Raw genomic sequence first — 20,193 nt, 5'->3', positions numbered from 1 at the left:
CAGCCGAAAAGTCAATGGGTGTTTAACATCTTTTCCTACCAACAGAATGTTTTCGCAAGCATGCCTGGGGCTTTTCAGTTCTCCTTTTGAACTTTTGTTTTTGTTCTTATCTTTAATGGTTAACTGGCTGGCTGAATGTTGATTTATTTCAACCCCGCTGGATTCTTTCTGCTTCCTTTTTTGGTTTCTTTCTTTGATTTATTTGACTGCTCTTATCAATTCCTGCTTTCTGTATAGAAATACAGTACATGACTCTGGTTTGCATTTTATTAACATTCAAAAACTTTTTGGGATCAGAGCAGTCAGAATGTATCTTCTCTGCTTTCTTTGGTTGATCCCTGCTTTGAACAACAACATATTAGAACTATTTGCTAAAGCAGCAATTAAGCACTTTGAGAAAAATTTCAGAATTGAAAGAAAAGAATTAAGGGGAGAAAAATAAAACAAAAAAAGTTTAAAAATACAGGAAATTGGACTCTTAAATTGGAAAGGCATTAAATTGGAAAGGCATTTTTAAATGCTGAAATTATTTACCTAAAAAGCTAACTTTGCTTTTATAACTGAATTACATTTAAAATGATTAAAGCCAGACTGACTCGTGATACCATTGAAATTTAAGCTGAAAGTGCCACCTGCTGATAAAAAGAAGATACAATGTATTTTTTACAACTTTGAGAATTTTCAGCTGAAGGATTGTAACAATACCTATTGTGCTATATGCAGCTATCCCAGGACTATTGGAAATTTAAACTTGAGAACAAAGAAGACATCTAATTAAAGTGTCCCCTGAATGCTATGATATATGATTGAATTTACAAAGGGGGAGTTAAAGAGGCTTTGGATAACTCCCTGGACCATTTAAATGGAACTGACTGATGAACTATGGGACACAAAGAATTATGATCACTGCACTTTCTGAAGAGCAACCTTAAGCTCAAATATAGGGTTCCTGGACTATTGGATAAGAGTTGGATTTATTAAAACAGAACAAGATGCTCCATAAGGGGGAAATGAGTGGAACTTTGAAAGATGTTTCAAAGCATAAAAGACATTATGGAAACAAACCATAAGGAGATTATGGAACTAATGCATGGCATAGAGGAAAAAATGGAAAATATTATACAAGAGACAATGAGCAAAAATCAAGATGCCCAGGAAAGGGAGGGGCTAACATAAGGAATGGAGGGAAAAATAGAATTGAGGAACCAATATATAATTTATAGATGACAGGCTAACGATTTCTTAATAGAGTTAGTAGTTTAGACCAGTGGTTGCCAACCAGTGGGCCGCGGCCCACTGGTGGTCCATGAGAAAATTTTGGTGTTCTGTAGAGAAATGTCCCCCCACAAAGCAATTAATTCAGGCTGCACGGGAACACAAGGCTGTGCCGCCCACATGAGCTGCCCACCCACTGGCCCCCACCCTTCAGCCGAGTGCAAACCTGCAAAAAGCAGTGCAGCCCTCATCGGCCAGAACAAGGTAATGGTGCTATTGCAGCAAGAGGGGGCTGGTGGCACAGGCGGGCTGAAGCGGTGATGGAGATGGCCAGAAAGTGCAGGAGCGCCATTTGTGCAGGCAAGAGCTCGAGCTTTTTGCGGCTCGACACCCCCCCTCAGCCTCCACACAGGGAGGGACCCTTCTCTACTTGGAAGCAGCAGGAGAAACTTGGAGCTTAGCCTTGGGGAGTCCTTTTGTGTGGAGGCCGAAGGGGGGGGTGTTGCCTGGTTATTAGGACCCTGTCTTCCACAGGACTCTTTTGGTCTGGCCATTTGGTCTTCCCCGCGCCCCATGCCAAAAGAAAGCCAAACAAGCTTCTCCTTCCCTCCTACTCTTTTCCCTGTTCCCTTCCCCCTACTCAATCCTACTCAATCCTACTTCGGGACAGAGGATAGCATGCTGGAAATGTGGGTTGGCATTTCCAACATGCATTTATCCGGTGCTCTCCCACAATTCTTCGCGTTCCTCCAGGTCTGGCTTGCTGAGGGGGGAGAGCAGCTCTGATTCCTCTGCTGCCCCCTCCCATGGCCCCAGCCATTGATGCCCAGGGAAGGCACAGGAAGATAGCTCTTGCTGGGGCGAAAGAGTGGAGATCGGGGAAGGCACAGGCAACAGAAAGTGGTGCTTTTCCAAGGCGGCCTTTGCCTTCCTCAATCTCAGCTCTTTCGCTCCAGTGAGAGCTATGTTTCTGCTTGCTTTTCCTGTGCCTTCCCTGGGCAGCAATGGCTGGGGCCATGGGGTGGGGGGGCAGCAGAGCTCTGAGAGGGATGAGAAAACTGATGCAGATGCCTCATTCTGGACCTCTGAACTGGATGGTGAGTGCAGACTTGCCCCCTCCGCCCCCTCCTACCACCAGCAGCCGGTACTTTTCTTGCCCTGAGCTGTCCCTACAGCCCACTGCCATCAAGAAAGAGCCCAGGCCAGGAGAGGCGAGTTGGAAGGTGTGGGAGTGCTGTGCAAATGCAAGTAGCACGGTGTTCCTGCACCTTCCAGCCATCTCCACCGCCGCTTCAGCCCACCTGTGCTGCTGCCCCCTCCCCACAACAGCACCATTACCTTGACCTGGCCAGTGAGGGCTGTGCTGCTTTTTGCATATTGCATCACCCGCAAATTTGCACGTTATAGGTGCCAGCCCCTATGGCGGAGATTTTCAACGCCACCACAGGCTGGTCCCATATTCCAAAGCTGCAGTAGTCACAAGACTGGCCCTTTGGTCATCCCGGAGCAGCTCATCCACGGCAGGCTGGTGCACAGGCCAGTCCTATGACTACTGCAGCTCTGGAATATGGGATCGACTTTCCCACCAATGTCAGCAAGCCACTGTCGGTCAAAATTCATATTAGTGGTCTGCAGGATTTGAAATTATGAGTTTGGTGGTCCCTGAGGTCCTAAAGGTTAGTGAGCCCTGATTTAGACCATGAGTAGCATGGGGATCTCATATTCCACAAAACCCTCACATCATCACTTATCCCTACCTGCCTGTGCACTATAACCCACTCTCATATCCATCCATCTGTGCACCCATCTGAGCTTGGGCCTGACTGTACCACTCACCTGCATGCGAGCCCACTCTCAAACTTAAAACTTTATATCATTATATTTTATAAAATTCCAGTTTATAGGCTTTTTAAAGATAGTATTTAACACTCTGAAAAAAAAAATTAAAGAGTTTTTTGCACATTGATTATACAACAAAGCCCAAGCATGGAAAATTCTTGTCCTCTCACCCAATTATCTTAGCATCTACTATCATTTGTTTTTACCTCCACCATGGTTTTTGGCAATAATTCTGCTCTGAAAAGTTGCAACATTGCTTCCATTATGTTTTTCCAGCCCTCTCGTAAAATATCACCATGTCGATGAGCCAAGTGGAACACTGTCTTTGCTGCAATGTGGGCTTTTGGATTGCTTCCAAAAACTGTTGGCAAATTCTCAATTGACTGCAACAGAAAAGTACAAATAAATAAATTCTTATTGTTTAAAAATAAAGTTTGGTATAAAATATTAACTCAAAACTAAATGGCTTGATTTAATCAAATATTTAGTCACAATGTTTGACTAAATTTGACTAATATTTTAGTACTTTCACAGTGTATGTATTGCAGCATATTGCCTGTTACTAGTTAGACAGATACTGCTTTTTCTATAATCTATCTCTTATTTAGAACACATCCATAAGACATTGTCTTTTCAATCCTAGTGTTAGCAAAAGAATTTGGCTTATTTTGATATTGATAACCAACTTCATATTCTTTCCTTGTACCTATGAGAATCTAAATCTTTAGTTCATTCAAATATTGTCATAGGATTTGATATCTCTTCAATTCTTCTTTGTCCCACTGCATAGGCTTCTATGGGCTTAACACACAAGATCTGCAGTCTTTGGCAGGTTAAGAGGTCTGAGAGATAAGGGAATAGCCATTTTTTCAATCATGGTTGGTGGATTAAAAAAAACACCGGGTTCACATATAAGTAGTCCTCAACTTATGACAACAATTGAGCCCAAAATTTCTGTTGCTAACCGAGATAGTTGTTAAGTGAATTTTGTACCATTTTACAATCTTTTCTGCCACAGTGGTTAAGTAAAGTTAGTAACATAGGTTTCAAAAGGTGACCTTGGGACCTTGGGACACATGACCTTGGGACACTGCGATTGTTGTAAATCTCAGACAGTTGCCAAGAATCTGAATTTTGATCACATGACCATGGAGATAATGCAACGGTCATAACTATGAGAAATGGTCATGTTACTTTTTCAATGCTGTTGTAACTATGGTTATTGAATGAACTATTGTACATCAAAGACTACTTGTACTTCCTTTTTTTTGTGCTCTGAAATTGGCTCAGAGATTGGCTTAACTAGGTAACATTGATGGTGTTACCTAGTTGGGTAATGAAATGTCTGTAAGAAAACAACTAAGCTGAGTGAGTGCTTAGAGCACCAAGGACCTTAAAGCTCAACCTTCAATATTTACTTCTATTGATACTTCCTTTTGTAACCACTTTTGAAATTGTTTATTAACTGCTTTTTCAATTATTATAAACTTTTGATCAACAGGTTTTATAGCACCTCATGAATTTTCTTCAATTCTTAGTGAAATATGTTTTAAATACAAGTTTAAGGACTTTAAAAAATGAGATAAACAGCAAAAGAAGAGTTTGATTTTGGAAAATTACAAACAGACCAAGGGTCCAGATGGTTGGAAATAAGATCTTTCTTGCAAGAACATGCTTTTGTTTCCTCTTTTAAAAAATTGTAGGATGGAACTTTGAAAGTTGGACATTCTGGGGAACCAGAAAGAACTAAAGATTAGTATTAACTAATCAAGTGGTTGTATTTAACTGAAAGGAAAATCAATTTTGCTCATGAAGTATGTTTAAATTTAAATTATTTATATGTCTCCATTTGATGACTTACCTCACTGCTTAGGGCTGTGAATTTACAGAGAGAAATTATGAGGTTGTCAAAAACATCACTGAGGCCATAATGAGCAGAGATCATGGCACATTTTCTGAAAGACAAATCATAATGCTGTCAGAGAAATCACATAGTGAATGCTTCCAGAATTATTCCCTAGATTTTTCCCATTATATTTCTGGAACACAAACAGATATGTATCAAACTGTGATTATTCAACCCAAGCTGGTTTGGTTTCAAATGATGCTGCATGTGCATTAATGATGGGCAAACTGATATAGTTTAATTGTGAATTAAGCACAATAAGCATTGCAGTAATAAAAATAAGATGTCATTCAGAAATACAACTCTGTCACAAACACAAATACTACTCAAATGCTCATTTTTCATTCTTGCATATTTATTGTATTTATTGGAGGCAAATATTGTATCATCATCATCATGTTTCTTTTGCATGAAGTGCATAGGACAGCAAGTTTCTTCCAATGAATTCTATCTATGGCAGAGTCTTCAGCTTCTATCCATTTAATGTCTATTGTCTATAAATCATTTTTAAATGTCTAACGCCCAGTTTTGCATAGTCTATCCCATGTCCACTTTCCCTTTGGTGGCTCCCATCGTACAGTGTTTTTGAGTATCAATGTTCTGGCAAGTGAAGAATATGGCCAGCTAGGAACATTCAGTGTTCAGTCACAATGGCTGCAACTTCCCGGATCCACTCCACTGAAAAATTTCCTCATTGCTGACATGGTCACATCAAGTGACATCCAGTATTCTCTGTAGGCAAGATTGATGGAACACATTGAGCTTTCATGCTGTGTGTGCTGTTATGCCCGTGTATCGCTGGTGTAGATCGCTGTTGGTACAACAATTGTTTTATGAAGCTGTAACTTGGTTTTCTAATCTATTGTTGGGGCTGACCGAATAGGTCGTAAGCATACTGGTGTCAGAATGCCAGTCTGCCATGAAAACTGGGTGGGGGGAGGAGAGGAGGCTGGAAGGAAGGGAAGGGAGGGAGGGTTAATGCTTGAGGGAAGCGACAAAGCCAGAAGAATGCCAACAGGCAGAGTGACTGTTTCCAAACCACCTCTTTTAAAATTGATTGGACAATGAATGACGAGCAATGGGAAGGAACTAAGGGAAGGGGGAGATAACTGGGAAAAGTTGGTATGAATACTCAGTTCTGGCTTTGCTATACTGTATACACATGGCCTTTTAGTAAAGTATAGCTTTCACTACAAACGGAGTTGAGAGTCTTTCTTTCTTAAGCGACCAAGTTGGGGAAGGACTGACATTAAGCCAGAACTTCATTCTCAGTCCACCTAGAGGGCTAGCCTACCATGGGGAATAACCATAGGTAAAGTCTTTATTGTTTTAATTGCTTTTCTGCTCATTTTACTACTTTTATAATCCTTTTGTATGAACAATTGCACTGAAGTCTCCTATAAGACAAATATTTTCATACCCTGCTTCAAGTATATTCTTATGCATTTTTTAATAAAATTCTTCCTGCCCATTATTCAGTGCATACATCGCAATTAAAAGTATCTCTTTTTTATTTAATGTCACTTCCACATCAAAATTCTCCCTCTTCTTCATCTTTGAAAATTTGCTTACCATTTGTTGTTTCTTTTATATGTTCTTTAATATATAATACCACTCCTTTTTTCTTTTGTTGCAATAGTGAAGAGTACAATTTCCCCAATTTAGGATAATTTGATATGTACTTCTTCTAGTGATATTATATCTAATCTTAGCCTTTGTGATTTTGTAAATGGTTTTTTTCTTTTCATGGGGGAATTCAGTCAATTTATGTTAATTGACAGCAACTTTATTTCTTTTTGCATTGCATCACATATATAGATCTTATTCTCCTAGTTGAACTTATTTCTCTCTGTTCCTTTGCTCTTGCTTCCTTCTCGCTCTGCTCGTTCTTTTTTTTCAACGTCACTTTCATCTTGTTGTGTTGTGCCCCGATTCCTGAGCCTATGCTGTCAGAGGAAGAGGACTTGGAAGATGAGGATGAGGAACTGGGAATGCCTTCCTCCCCAGGACCTTCCTCTCTGGCAATGGCTTCCTCCCTGATAATACCTCAGGTTTCATCAGACAACCGAGAGGAACAGCCTGAGATTAATCAGCAGGAAGGCATATTGGAGCAGCGCCTGACAGGGAGTAAAGAGGAAGAGTATCCTGATCCTAAGCAGCGTCGTAGGGAGAAACGTGAGCAGCAATGTAGGAGGCATGGGAGGGTCAGAGAGTGAGCTGAGTCATTGAGCCACACCCCACAGGGGATAAAAGTGGGTGTGTTTTCGGCTGGAACTTTGTACGGGACAAAGTTTAATCTTATTTCAGATTTTCTTCGTGAATGATTTTTGTGGACTGCCTTGTAATTTTCTGTGAGTAGATTTTTATTTGTTATCAGTTCAGACTTGGCAGGCAGAGCGTGTTGGAATGCCAAGGATATTATCAGTTCCAAAGAATTAACTCTGAAGTCCGAGCCAGCTTGCCTGCCTGTGTTTGTGTGAGTTTGCATTCTTTCATCTTTTGGGAAAGAAGAAAAGTGAGACAGAACATTTTTGTCCCGCACCTGACTTAAACCATCTTTTACCTAAGATGGACCAGCAGCAGCAGTTTCAACAACAGCTGCAAGATGAAAATCAAACTCTACAACAGCAAGTGGCTCAATTAACAGCCCAACTTGCTTTGCTGCAGGCTCATGCAGCTCCTCCTCCCCCTCCTCGTCAGAAATGCCCGGTGGCTGCGAGGGGAGGAGCTGGCGCTGTGACGGTACGGCTTGCAATCGAGCTCTACGATTGCAGCCGATATCTTCGCTCCTGGCCAGTCCAAACGGACCTAAACCGTCCCATAGGGAGGGTTATTGTGAAGGGTATACCCTGTGGATCCCAGGGACACCGCAAAGTCCCTGGATGACCCAGGAGAAGTCCCTTTTGCTGGTGGCGGAGAGGCAGCCCCCAAGCTGCTGAAGTCGGGGCAGCTCCGGAGAGGAAAAGGCTGAAAGAGAAAGTGTGTCGGCTGGGTGGGAAACTTTTTTTTTCAATATTTTGAGGCTTGAAAGGACACTTAGATTGCTATAAGAAATCTGTGTGATTTTTGACAAAACTGAACAAGCGGCGTTTTTTAAGGGAGACGTCAAAGCGAGGCTTTATTTATTTTTTGCTACCGGACTTCATTGTTACTTAGTAGATAACCGGACTTGGATTTTCTAATTTTTTTTTTTTAGGCTAGAGGCTCCCTTTGGTTATTTCTTTCTTTGTATATATATGTATATATTTCTTGTGGGTTTTTTTTACTTCAATTATGCTGTTCTGAGAGGAGGGGGGAAAGTGAGAACTAAGAAACTTTGTAACACTGCCAACTAGAGGCTTGAAAATATTTTACTTGAAGTGGAGAGAGCCGTGAAAGATTCCTTCTCAAGGACATTCTAATTTGATAAGATAGAGGGAAGAGCGCAGTAGAATATTATTACAGGTGCTCTTCTGGATTTCTATCAACAATTAAATATCTATGGCTTGGCTTTGAAGCTTGTGGGAAAGGGAAGAGAGTCATAACAAGAGCCTTGGACAACTAAACAGAGTGCAGTGTGTTGTTTTTCTTTTCTCTTTCTAATCTTTTTTTAGTTTCGCCACCACCCCCCACCAGCATTATTGTAAATTTTTATTTTAGCAAGGTCTTTATTTTTACTTTTTCTTTCCAAGGGGAAGCCTTAGAATTTTTCATTTTTATTTTTATTTTTATCTTGATTTTTTTCCTTCTTCATTGGGATTTTTGCTTTTTCTATTTATGCTCTTGGATTATTTTGGTTTCCTTTTTTCTTTCTTTTTTCTAATTGAGATTTTTTGGCTGGATTAAGGTGTGAAGAACCTGAAGAAATCTTTTTTTTTTTGCTTCAGCCTTTTTTATTATTATTATTATTGGGTCTTCTTCTTCTTTTTATTTTTTATTGTGGACTATTTTATAATTGGACTAGGGTCCAGAAGAACCTGAAGAACTTTTTCTCTTTTCTTTTTTTCTTTTCTCTCCTTTATTATTAGGCTTTTTACTATTGGACTTTCCCATTCTGGATTGTAATTGGCTACTTTCCTAATTGGACTAAATTTGAAAGAACTTGAAGATTTTGAACCATTTAAAATGAGTAGGAAACTCATACCTCCGGGTGCCTCTGTGTCTACTTCTGCCTCCCCACCATCTGGAGGACAACGTTCAATTCAGGTAATGTTAAAGCAAGACAAAAAACAAGAAAAAGTAAACTTACAGATGATTATGCAAGGAATCCAAGACCTTAAGATAAAAACAGACACCATTGAACAAAGAACAGGGAAGACTGATGAAAAAGTGGAAAATATCCAACAGATGATGGTGAAGTACGATGAGAGACTCCAAAAAGTTGAAGAAGAGGGTAAACGAAGAGAGGAGAAGATTGGAAATATTGATAGCAGACTAACAGTGGTTGAACAAGAAAAAAGTGGGATGCTGAAGTGGGAGATGGAGAGGTCAGAATTTTATCTCAGATTCCAAAATATAGAGGAAGAAAAAGGGCAAGATTTGGCTGACGCTTTGGAAATAACAGAGGAAAAAATGATGGATGGAGTAGATGAGATATACCGAGTTTCCACAAGATATGCTATGAGAAATAACCTACCCAGAGAAGTCCACATTAGATTTACTAAAAAATCCATCAAGACACAAATTTTACAAGCGGCAAGAGAGAAGACGTTGAAATACAAAGGCAAAGAAATCTTGGTCTTAAAACAAATACCCAGAAGAGTGAGAGAGACGAGAAGAGAATATCAATTTCTGACCAAAATGCTATTGAAAAAGGAGGTGAATTACAGATGGCTGATCCCAGAAGGATTGATGTTTACATGGCAAGAACAGAGACACAGAATTGATTCAACTGAGAAAGCAGAACTTTTTTACGCAGAATTTTTTGGAAGGAGAGAAGAAGAGGCAGAAAAAGAGATTTCATTAATTGAATTCAAAGAGGAACAAATGGAGATTGAAAAAGAAGAAGGCGCAGTAGGTGGACAGGTGGATATTAAAGACCAACGTGAACCAAGATCTACAAGAGCGGCTAAACCTAAATATAAAATATAACCATGGAAGAGAAAAAAATGATTACAATGAATATAAATGGACTGAATTCAGCTGCTAAGAGAAGGAAGATCTTTCATAAATTAGGGAAATTAAAATTTGACATAATTTGTTTACAAGAAGTACACATTAAAAAGCAACATGAACAATTGTTAGTACAACCAAAATTAGGGAAATTATTTACTTCTCTGACTCAATGTAAGAAAAGAGGAGTGGTTTTATATATTAAAGAGGCCACCCCAGCAAAATTGATTTACGCTGATGAAGATGGAAGAATATTAATGGTGGAAATAATGGACAATAATATAAAGATACTTTTGACTGCAATTTACGCTCTGAATGATAAACAAGAAGAATTCTATAAAAAATTACATATGAAAATGACTGGACTGGACTACGCTAATATAATTATGATGGGAGATTTTAATGGAATTGTGGACAACAAACTGGACTATATAGCAACAACAGCAAAGCACAATAGAAAGATTCTTCCTAAATCTTTTTTTAAAATGACAGATGAACTAATTTTAAAAGATATACGGAGAGAAAGAAATGCTAAAACTAAACAATATACTTTCTATTCAAATAGACATTTATCATGGTCCAGATTAGATATGATTTGGATCTCAACAGAATTAATATCTAGTGTTCAAGAAATAAACATTGAAACAAGTACTTGGGCAGACCATAACCCATTGACAATTAAATGGAAGGGGGAAAAAAAGATCGAGATGGACATTATATAATACTATTTTAAAGGAGAAGGATTTTATACAATGGATCGAGAAAGAACTGGCCTTTTTCTTTAAAGAAAATAGAAAAGAAGATACTTCAATACAGAATGTTTGGGATACAATGAAGGCATATGCTAGAGGCTTGATAATAGACTACATAAGAAAAAAGAACATTAGGAAAAGGCAAGCCACTAAAGCCTTGGAAGATGAGTATAAAAGACTTGAAAAAGAACTACAGAAAACACCACAGAAAAAAGATATCAAACTGAAACTGGACATAACTAAACATAAAATGGATTTAATAGAGAAAGAAGAACTGGCACAGAAAATTAGGAATGCTAAACAGAATTACTTTGAAGATGCAAATAAGCCAGGTACATGGTTAGCATATAAGCTGAGAAAGGAGAAAGAGTCGAGGAAAATATCGCAGCTAATAGATGACCAAGGTCAAGTTTGTTATGGCAACAAAGAGAAACAGGAAATTATCCGGGATTTCTACGGACAACTATACAAGAAAGAGAATATTGATGAGGAAAAAGTTAAACAGTACTTGCAGAATGAAAACTTACCTAAGATATCCAAAGAGACTGAAGAAATGTTAGAAAGTAATATAACAATGATGGAATTAAGTCAAGCACTTAAGAAACAAAATAATGGGAAAGCACCAGGTCCAGATGGGTTGCCTGCAGAATTCTACAAAACATTACAAGAATCACTGAGCATTCCACTGTTAGAAGTTATGAATGAAGCTATGTCAAAGAAGATGATACCTAAAACATGATCAGAGGCTTATATTACACTTATTCCAAAAGAGGAGGCTGATCCACTGCAAATTAAGAATTATAGACCGATTTCTTTATTAAATGCAGACTATAAAATCTTTGCTTCGATACTAGCAGAAAGACTTAAAAAATATTTGAATATTTTTATCCATCCAGATCAAAATGGATTTTTGCCAAAGAGGCAAATTAGAGACGATATGAGAGTAATTCTGGACACTTTGGAATATTATGAGGCGCATCCTGAAAAGCAAATGGTTCTGATATTCTTAGATGCCCAAAAGGCATTTGATAATGTGAACTGGAGATTTATGTTACTCTTATTGGAACAGATGGGTTTTGCTAGAAAATTTATTCAAGCAATAGAAGCAATTTACCATGAACAAACAGCAAAGGTAATGATGGAGGGAGAATTTACAGACTCTATTAACATAAGAAAAGGCACAAGACAAGGATGTCCCCTTTCTCCTTTGCTATTTGCATTGACCCTGGAAGTGTTGAACAGAAATATTAGAGAAGATAAAACTATAAAAGGAATGAAAATTAAAAAGGAAGAATTTAAATTACAAGCCTTCATGGATGACTTAGTCTTTACTTTGGAAGATCCTGTAGAAACGGCTTCAAAGCTATTGGAAAAGATAGAGACATATGGTGAGGTGGCTGGTTTGAAAATAAATAAAGATAAAACAAAGATTTTGTCAAAGAACAGGCTACTAAGACAAAGAGAAGAACTGGCAGATCTGTTGAAAATCCAAGTTACAAATAAAGTTAAGTATTTGGGGATATATTTGACATCAAGATGTAGTACATTAAAAGAGAACAATTATATTAAACTTAAACAACAGATAGCCTTAGATTTGAAGAAATGGGAAAATCTACAACTGTCATTAATAGGGAAGATTTCAACAATCAAGATGAATATTTTACCCAGAATCTTATTTTTGTTTCAAACAATACCAATTAGGCTCAGGAAAGACTATTTTGAGGATTTAAATAAAATTGTGTTGAAGTATATATGGCAAGGCAAGAAAGCGAGGATAAATAAAGCTTTTGCAAGATGCTAGAACTAGAGGAGGTTTTGGCCTGCCTAATTGGGAGCTGTACTACCAAGCTGCAAATTTGATGTGGGTTAAGGAATGGATAACATTAAGGAAGACTAGATTGTTGACATTAGAAGGTCATGATTTGTTGTTGGGTTGGCATGCTTTTTTATAGTACAAGGGAACTAAAACACAGGGCTATTTTCGAAGACATTATATACAGGAGTCTTTGTAGAAATGCCCGGTGGCTGTGCCAGATAAGTTTTCTGGGCAGCCTGTGATGTTCCCGGCTTTCATGGGACAGTGCCATTTATTTATGCTATGAGGCCAGAGGATTTCCCAGATGACTGGGCTCGGGTGGGGTTTGTGATAAACCTCCTTTCTGGCTCAGCCGCCAGATGGGCCACACCTTTGTTGCTCAAGAACAGCCCGTTATTAATTAATTACCAGGGGTTTTGGCAACACATGAGCCACATGTATGAAGACCCCATATGAGTGCAGACGGCAGCCAGGCGCCTTAAGGACCTTCGCCAAGGGAGACGCCCCCTGCAAGAGTTTATTTCTGAATTTCGGCTTTTGTGCCTGGACTCCAGCTGGAATGACGCAGCGTTAATGGACGCCTTCCAGGATGGCCTGTCAGAGGAGCTGCAGGACAAGTTAGTTCGAGTGGAACCGGCCCTGACCCTCGACGCTCTGGTCGTGCAATGCTTGCGCATCGATGGATGTCTCTAACGGCGAAAGAACTGTCGTACTGTCCAGGAGCAGCCATCTGCATCTGTACCGCAGCGCCTTGTGCTAACAGCGCCCTGGGTCACCCAACGTGTCATGGCAATGGCCGAGGAGCCAATGGAGTTAGGAGCAGTCAGACCTCGCCTGATGGCCCAGGAGCGAACACAGAGACGCCAAGGGGGTTTGTGCTTGTATTGTGGGGGGGGCAGGACATTTCGCTAATTTTTTTCCTCTAAAGCGAGGTGGGTCGCTCAAGCCTGTGCCTGAATCTCGGCGTGATCAGTCGGGAAATGGGGCTGGCCTGACCTGGGGGAAACCCTAGGCCGGGCACATATCAAACACCTGCCTGAATTAGCAGAGGTTGACTCTGGACCCCCTTGGCATCTGATTTTGGACACTCGGGTTTTCTTGGCTAACCAGTCAGAAGGGATTCCAGCGAATGCGCTGGTGGACTCAGGGGCCACAACTAACTTTATGGATCAGGCCTTTGCGGCCCATTTTGATGTCCCCTTGGTTCTGGTGGAAACTCCGATGAGGGTCGAGACTACTGATGGGCAGGAACTTATTGCAGGACCCATTAAATTTGCCACCCAGCCTTTGCGCCTAGTCAGTGGAGAACATGAGGAGGTGATCCGCTTTTATGTCACCGCGGACCTCCATTTCCCATGAGACCTCGGCATGGCTTGGCTTAAGATTCATGATCCTCAGGTGGCATGGTCGTGAAACGCCATTTTTTTTTCGAGTCTGCAGTGCGTGGACCACTTCCGCCACACCTGTGCTGGCCAGGATATCACCACTTCTGCCATCTCCATACCTCCTGAACTGACGGACTTCATGGATGTGTTCAGTGAGAAGGAGGTGGACTTGTTACCCCCGCATCTTCCCTATGATTGCCCAGTGGACCTTCTGCCCAATGTACCACTGCCAAAGGGACATTTGTACTCCATGTCTAAGCCCGAGCTGGCCGCGCTATGGGACTTTTTGGACAAAAACTTGGCCCGAGGGTTCATATGGCCTTTGTTGTCCCCTCTCTCAGCCCCAGTTCTCTTTGTCAAGAAGACGGGAGCTTGTGCTGTGATTACCGCCGGCTAAACGCCATCACGGTGCAGAATAGCTACCCCTTGCCGCTCATTCCGGAGTTGTTAGAGAGGTTGAGGGAGGCCACTAGCTTCACCAAGCTCGATCTTCGAAGGACCTACAACCTGGTGCGGATGCGGGAGGGGAACGAATGGAAGATGGCATTTGGCACCCGATATGGCAATTTTGAGTACACTGTGATGCCGTTTGGGTTGACCAATGCCCCCACAGTCTTCCAGCACCTGATGAATGACGTGTTTCAGGATATGTTAGATCAGTTCGTGGTGGTATACCTGAACGATATTCTGATCTATTCCGGGTCCAGGGACAGCCACCTTCAACACGTTCATCTGGTCTTGCAACGCCTTCAGGAGCACCAACTTTATGCGAAGCTGAAGAAATGTTTCTTCTTCCAGACTTCCATTGAGTTCCTTGGGCACATCATCTCTCCCAAAGGCATCGCCATGGACCCGCATAAGGTGGAGGCCTTATGTAGTTGGGAACCCCCTCGTGGCGTGAAGGATGTTCAATGCCTATTGGGGTTCACTAACTATTATTGGACCTTCATCCCGGGTTTTGCCAAGCTGATGGGTCCAATAACCCAGCTTCTTCGAAAGAAGGTCCTGTTCCAGTGGGGCCACCCGCAGCAAAAGGCTTTTGAGTCCCACAAGAATGCTTTCGTCGCAGAACCCATCCTGAGGCACCCTGATCCGCATCATCCTTTTGTGGTGGAGACGGATGCGTCCAATGTGGGGTGGTACTGTTGCAAGCCCCGGTGGATAGCATCACTCTTTTCCCCTGCGCTTATTATTCCCAGAAACTCACTCCTTCCAAATGCCATCTGGGAAAAAGAGTTGCTGGCTATCAAGGCTGGGTTTGAGGCTTGGTGACATCATCTCGAGGGGGGCCGACACAAGGTGGAGGTCTGGACAGACCATCGGAATTTAGAACATTTGTCAACGGCGAGAAAGTTGAATCAGCGGCAGATCTGGTGGTCGTTGTATTTTGCCCAGTTCAAGTTTTCTGTGACTTATATCCCCAGTGGTCACAATCGGAGGGCGGATGCCCTGTCCCACAAACCTGAGTACCTTTACCCCAAGGACCCCCTTCCTCCACGGACGGTGCTGCCAGCAGAATCCTTGGCCACAGTCCAGGAACCGGTGGATTTGCAGACTCAGGTGAGAGAGGCGCAGCGCCTAGACACTTGGTCGCAGCAGAGAATGGGGGAGATTGAACCCAAATCCCCATGGACTTTGGAGGAGGGCTTACTCAAGCATCGGGGCTGGTTGTATGTACCCACGGGGCCACTTCGAGCCCTTATTATGACTCAGTGTCACGACAACCCTGCAGCCAGCCATTTTGGGTTTTTTAAGACCCTCCATCTTGTAATGCGGACTTTTTGGTGGCCTCAAGTACGGCATGATGTCCATGCCTATGTCACATCCTGTGTACCGTGCAGGCAAGCGAAAACCGCGATGGGTGCGCCTCCTGGTCTCCTCCAATCTCTGCCGACTCCAGAAAGACCACGGGGAGCAATTTCCATGGACTTCTTGACTCATACACCATCGTCCCCTGGATTTACAACTGTGCTTGTGGTGGTCGGCATGTTGACAAAAATGGCTCACTTCATTCTGTGTTGTAAATTGCCAACGGCCTGTACAACTGCCCGCTTGTTCTTGCAGCATGTTTTTCGTCTCCATGGTCTGCCAGATAGGGTAGTTTATGACCGCGGTGTACAATTTACAGCCCAATTTTGGAAAAGCCTGATGACCACATTATAGGTGCAGGTGTGCTTGTCATCGGTGCACCATCCAGAGACTGATGGGGGGACAGAGAAGGTCATTGGCATTCTCAAGCAATACTTGCGTTGTTTTATAAACCAACGGCAGAACAACTGGGCTGATTATCTCCCTCTGGCGGAGTTTGCATTCAACAACTCCCAGCACACCTCCACCCAAATGACACCATTTTATGCTAATGTGGGGTACCATCTGCGGTTCTTCCCTTTGACACTATTAGATTCCTGTTACCGAGACTCAGGAATTCCTTTTGGAACTTCACTCAGTTCAGCAGTTAGTTCAGCAGCAACTGTTACAGGCCAAGGAAGATTACAAGTGGTTCGCAGATCGCTCTCGACGGGCAATGCCTCTGCTGGCTGTAGGAGACCGTGTGTGGTTGTCCACAAAACATCTTCAGATCAACCACCCGATAAAGAAGCTGGACCATCGGTTCATCGGCCCATTTCCCATCGAGGCGGTCATCAACCCCGTAGCTTATCGACTGACTCTACCACAATCCATGTGAATTCATCCAGTCTTCCACCGTTCCCTTTTGGTCCCTGACACCCCTTTGTGTTATCTCCGACATCCTGAAGCTGTTGATCCACCACCTGTGCCCGGTGAAGATGATGCAGTAGACGGCAACGTGGCCAGCATTAGGGATTCCCACTGGCTGAAAGGGCGGTTCCAGTATTTGATCGAGAGGCAGGGGGATGGGTCAGAGTCCCTTTGCTGGGTAGATGCTTCCACGATCCACGCCCCGGACCTTATACAGATGTTCCATGACCGTTTCCTCTTGTGACTACATCCTGACTGTCAGACTCAGGGGAAGGTACCTGCGGTGAGGGATAGTGTTGTGGCCCCGATTCCCGAGCCTATGCTGTCAGAGGAAGAGGACTTGGAAGATGAGGATGAGGAACTGGGAATGCCTTCCTCCCCAGGACCTTCCTCTCTGGCAATGGCTTCCTCCCTGATAATACCTCAGGTTTCATCAGACAACCGAGAGGAACAGCCTGAGATTAATCAGCAGGAAAGCATATCGGAGCAGCCCCTGACAGGGAGTAAAGAGGAAGACTGTTGGCTTGATCCTAAGCAGCGTCGTAGGGAGAAACGTGAGCAGCAACGTAGGAGGCATGGGAGGGTCAGAGAGTGAGCTGAGTCATTGAGCCACACCCCACAGGGGATAAAAGTGGGTGTGTTTTCGGCTGGAACTTTGTACGGGACAAAGTTTAATCTTATTTCAGATTTTCTTCGTGAATGATTTTTGTGGACTGCCTTGTAATTTTCTGTGAGTAGATTTTTATTTGTTATCAGTTCAGACTTGGCAGGCAGAGCGTGTTGGAATGCCAAGGATATTATCAGTTCCAAAGAATTAACTCTGTGAAGTCCGAGCCAGCTTGCCTGCCTGTGTTTGTGTGAGTTTGTATTCTTTCATCTTTTGGGAAAGAAGAAAAGTGAGACAGAACATTGTTGTATTCTTCTGTAGTTGACACTTCTTGACCTTTGTGTTCTATTTCTCCTCTCTCTTCCATATTAAAATGGTGATTATAAAATTCCATTACTTTGTCCAGGGAATCCAGTCTGTATCTTTTTTCATGCCAGATAACTAATGGGAATGTATAACCCTGTATGTCTGTCTCCAGCAGGGATCATGCAAAGATGGGGACCAGAGAGGCAATCACGACAGGACTGGGGGGCAGCTGCGAAAATCCTGACATAGGAGTCAAGACTTTTCCCTCCCAAGAATGCAGTGAGACTTTTCCTGACCTTGGGATTGGCAGGGCACATGAGAAGAGCCACAATCCCCTCAGGACCTACAGCTGTAACAAGTGTGGCAAGAGCTACTGCCTTTTCAGCCTGCTGAACCGGCATAAAAGGCACCACATGTGGAAGCTGACACCAATGCCCTAGGGCCTGAGAGACGGAGGGGGAACTCTCCAATGATGAGGGAATGATTTCATGGTCTCTTGGCACTGGGGAGACAGATGAACCACAAGAGGGGTGACCATCACCAGAGGACTTGAGACCAGGTTGTGCCACCCAGAGGAATGGCAGCATCCATGGCAAACCCAGAAGGAGACTCATTGGATGAGCACTTGAACAACCATTGGATGACCACTTCAACCCGTCAAAGATGTTGGGGAACTTTTAGCCAGCGTTTCCTGGGAGCAGCCCGGTCCCATGCCTGGGTTGATGCCCCCACCTAGTCACCTGAAAAACTGGGAAAGACCTCACTGATTAGGGACCGACCTCAATGGTTCCTAGGGAGTAGAGGGCCCTCTGGCAGGAGTGATTTTAACCTGAGAGTCCAGGCCCAGAACACATCACCCAGGGACATGTCCTGAGCCAGCACAGACAGAGAGTGTTCCTGGCAGCTGACTGGAGACCAGAGCCAATTGCTGATCCCGCTCTTAGTACCCTTGGTCCCTGCAGTACTGCCAGCACCAGCTGCTCCAAGTGGCACAAGGTGACCAACCGGCCATCAGAGCTGGAGGTGAAGTTCAATGGGGAGGGAAAGAAACTGGGATTTCTCTCACCCAAGTTCATGGCAGAATATAGACCAGATTATGAAAGTAAGGTGTGCTACATTAAAGGGCCCTGAAGGGTGAAGCAGCCAATTGGGTCATAGTGCTACATGACGCACATGCCGAAGAACTCTATGATTTTGATGACTTCATGCTCACCCTGAGGCAATAGTTTTAAGGACCCACTAGCAGATCGGAGGGTGAAATAAAGTATGAGGACCATCAAGCAAGGTAAACAGTCCACTGCAGAGTACACTCAGGAATTCTGTGGGCTGGCCAGAAAACTTCTGGGCTGGCCCCAAGAAATACTCCTGGAATACTTCCAGCGGGACATAAATCAGGAAGTTCTATACATCTGTTTATTCTGTGGGTTGCCCAGAACTCTCCAAGGATAGCAAGACCTGGCTGGTGAGGTGGGGATTGACCCAGTCTTGTTCCATGAACACCAGGGAGGGAACTGCAACATTTCAAGTGCTCTAGAGAGGAGAGACCATCCAAAGACAGACAGGAGAGATCCCAGGCCTAGCTGATACATAACAGGGTGTTAAAGTATGACAGGAAAGACCATTGAGCTATTGATTACTGTCCTCCACGCTTGATACCAACCACCCTGAAGGATCCCCGGAGTAAAGGGAGTCCAGTCTCCAAACCCAAAGAAGCAGCACGCAAGGGGGTTGAAGTCATAACGTTCACCCCTTCATCTAATGATGGCAAGGGAACTCCAACTGGCATACCCCAGCGTATAATTTTTATATACTGTTGTTGCTCTCTAGCCCCATCTAGTGGCCGGAGGGACAAATATCCACCAACATATAATCTTTATATACTGTTGTTGCTCTCTAGCCCCATCTAGTGGCTGGAGAGACAAATAACAAGTATATTGTTTTGAAGCTAACCCCACCCCATTACCCATCAGCCCACACTCTCAAAACAAGTGCATGCTGGGAAGACAGATGCCATTTCCTTTAACATTTGGAGAAGGCAGAAGCACAAAGGATCAATCTTAATCTGTGGCTAGATGGCTCACTAGTGAGGGGAGGCCTTGCGACCTTTGTAACCAAGCCCATGAAAATGAGAATTGAACCGCACGTAGAGACCATTAGCTTTATTGTGACCCCTGGCATGGACCATCCTATGATCTTGGGTCTCACTTGGCTAGAGAAGTGGGATCTCTCAGTATACCGAAAGAAAAAAGTCTTTAAAATCTCTCAGAAAAACCCAATGTCAAAGCCATAGTGAAAGCAGAACACTGTTTAGTGAATAGAAATCAAACGTACTCATCCCCACCCAATTTTGCTCCACAGACTGTGCCATTAAAATTCTACCTGGGACCAAGCTGGCAAAACCCAAACTGTACTTGACACTGCTGAGAGAACTAGAAGAGCTCTGGCCCAGGGGTTTATCCAGCAATAAAATCGTGCATTTTATTTCACGAAAAGAATGATGGCAAGCCTAAGATTATGTATAGAGAATGTATATTCCCTGCCCTTGATGAAAGATATGT

At 42.9% G+C, this 20,193-nt stretch overlaps 1 protein-coding gene across 4 annotated transcripts in view; it reads right to left on the bottom strand.

Annotated features, from left to right (window-relative positions):
* GBF1 (golgi brefeldin A resistant guanine nucleotide exchange factor 1) overlaps positions 1–20,193 on the bottom strand; it is a 324,935-nt gene that overhangs the window by 114,531 nt on the left and 190,211 nt on the right. For all 4 annotated transcript variants that reach the window (XM_026710970.2, XM_026710972.2, XM_026710971.2 and 1 more), the window contains exons 23-24: positions 4,916–5,009; positions 3,261–3,437 (exon numbers count right to left, since the gene is read on the bottom strand). In XM_026710970.2, coding sequence (XP_026566755.1) covers positions 3,261–3,437; positions 4,916–5,009 — 271 coding nt within the window. The remainder of the gene's footprint in view (positions 1–3,260; positions 3,438–4,915; positions 5,010–20,193) is intronic.

This window comes from Pseudonaja textilis, chromosome 4, assembly GCF_049901715.1.
Source record: "Pseudonaja textilis isolate UNSWEBS1 chromosome 4, rPseTex1.2, whole genome shotgun sequence".
NCBI classification, from domain to species: domain Eukaryota; kingdom Metazoa; phylum Chordata; class Lepidosauria; order Squamata; family Elapidae; genus Pseudonaja; species Pseudonaja textilis.
The sequence above is the reverse complement of the archived record's forward strand: the minus strand, read 5'-3'. Positions and strand labels throughout refer to the sequence as shown.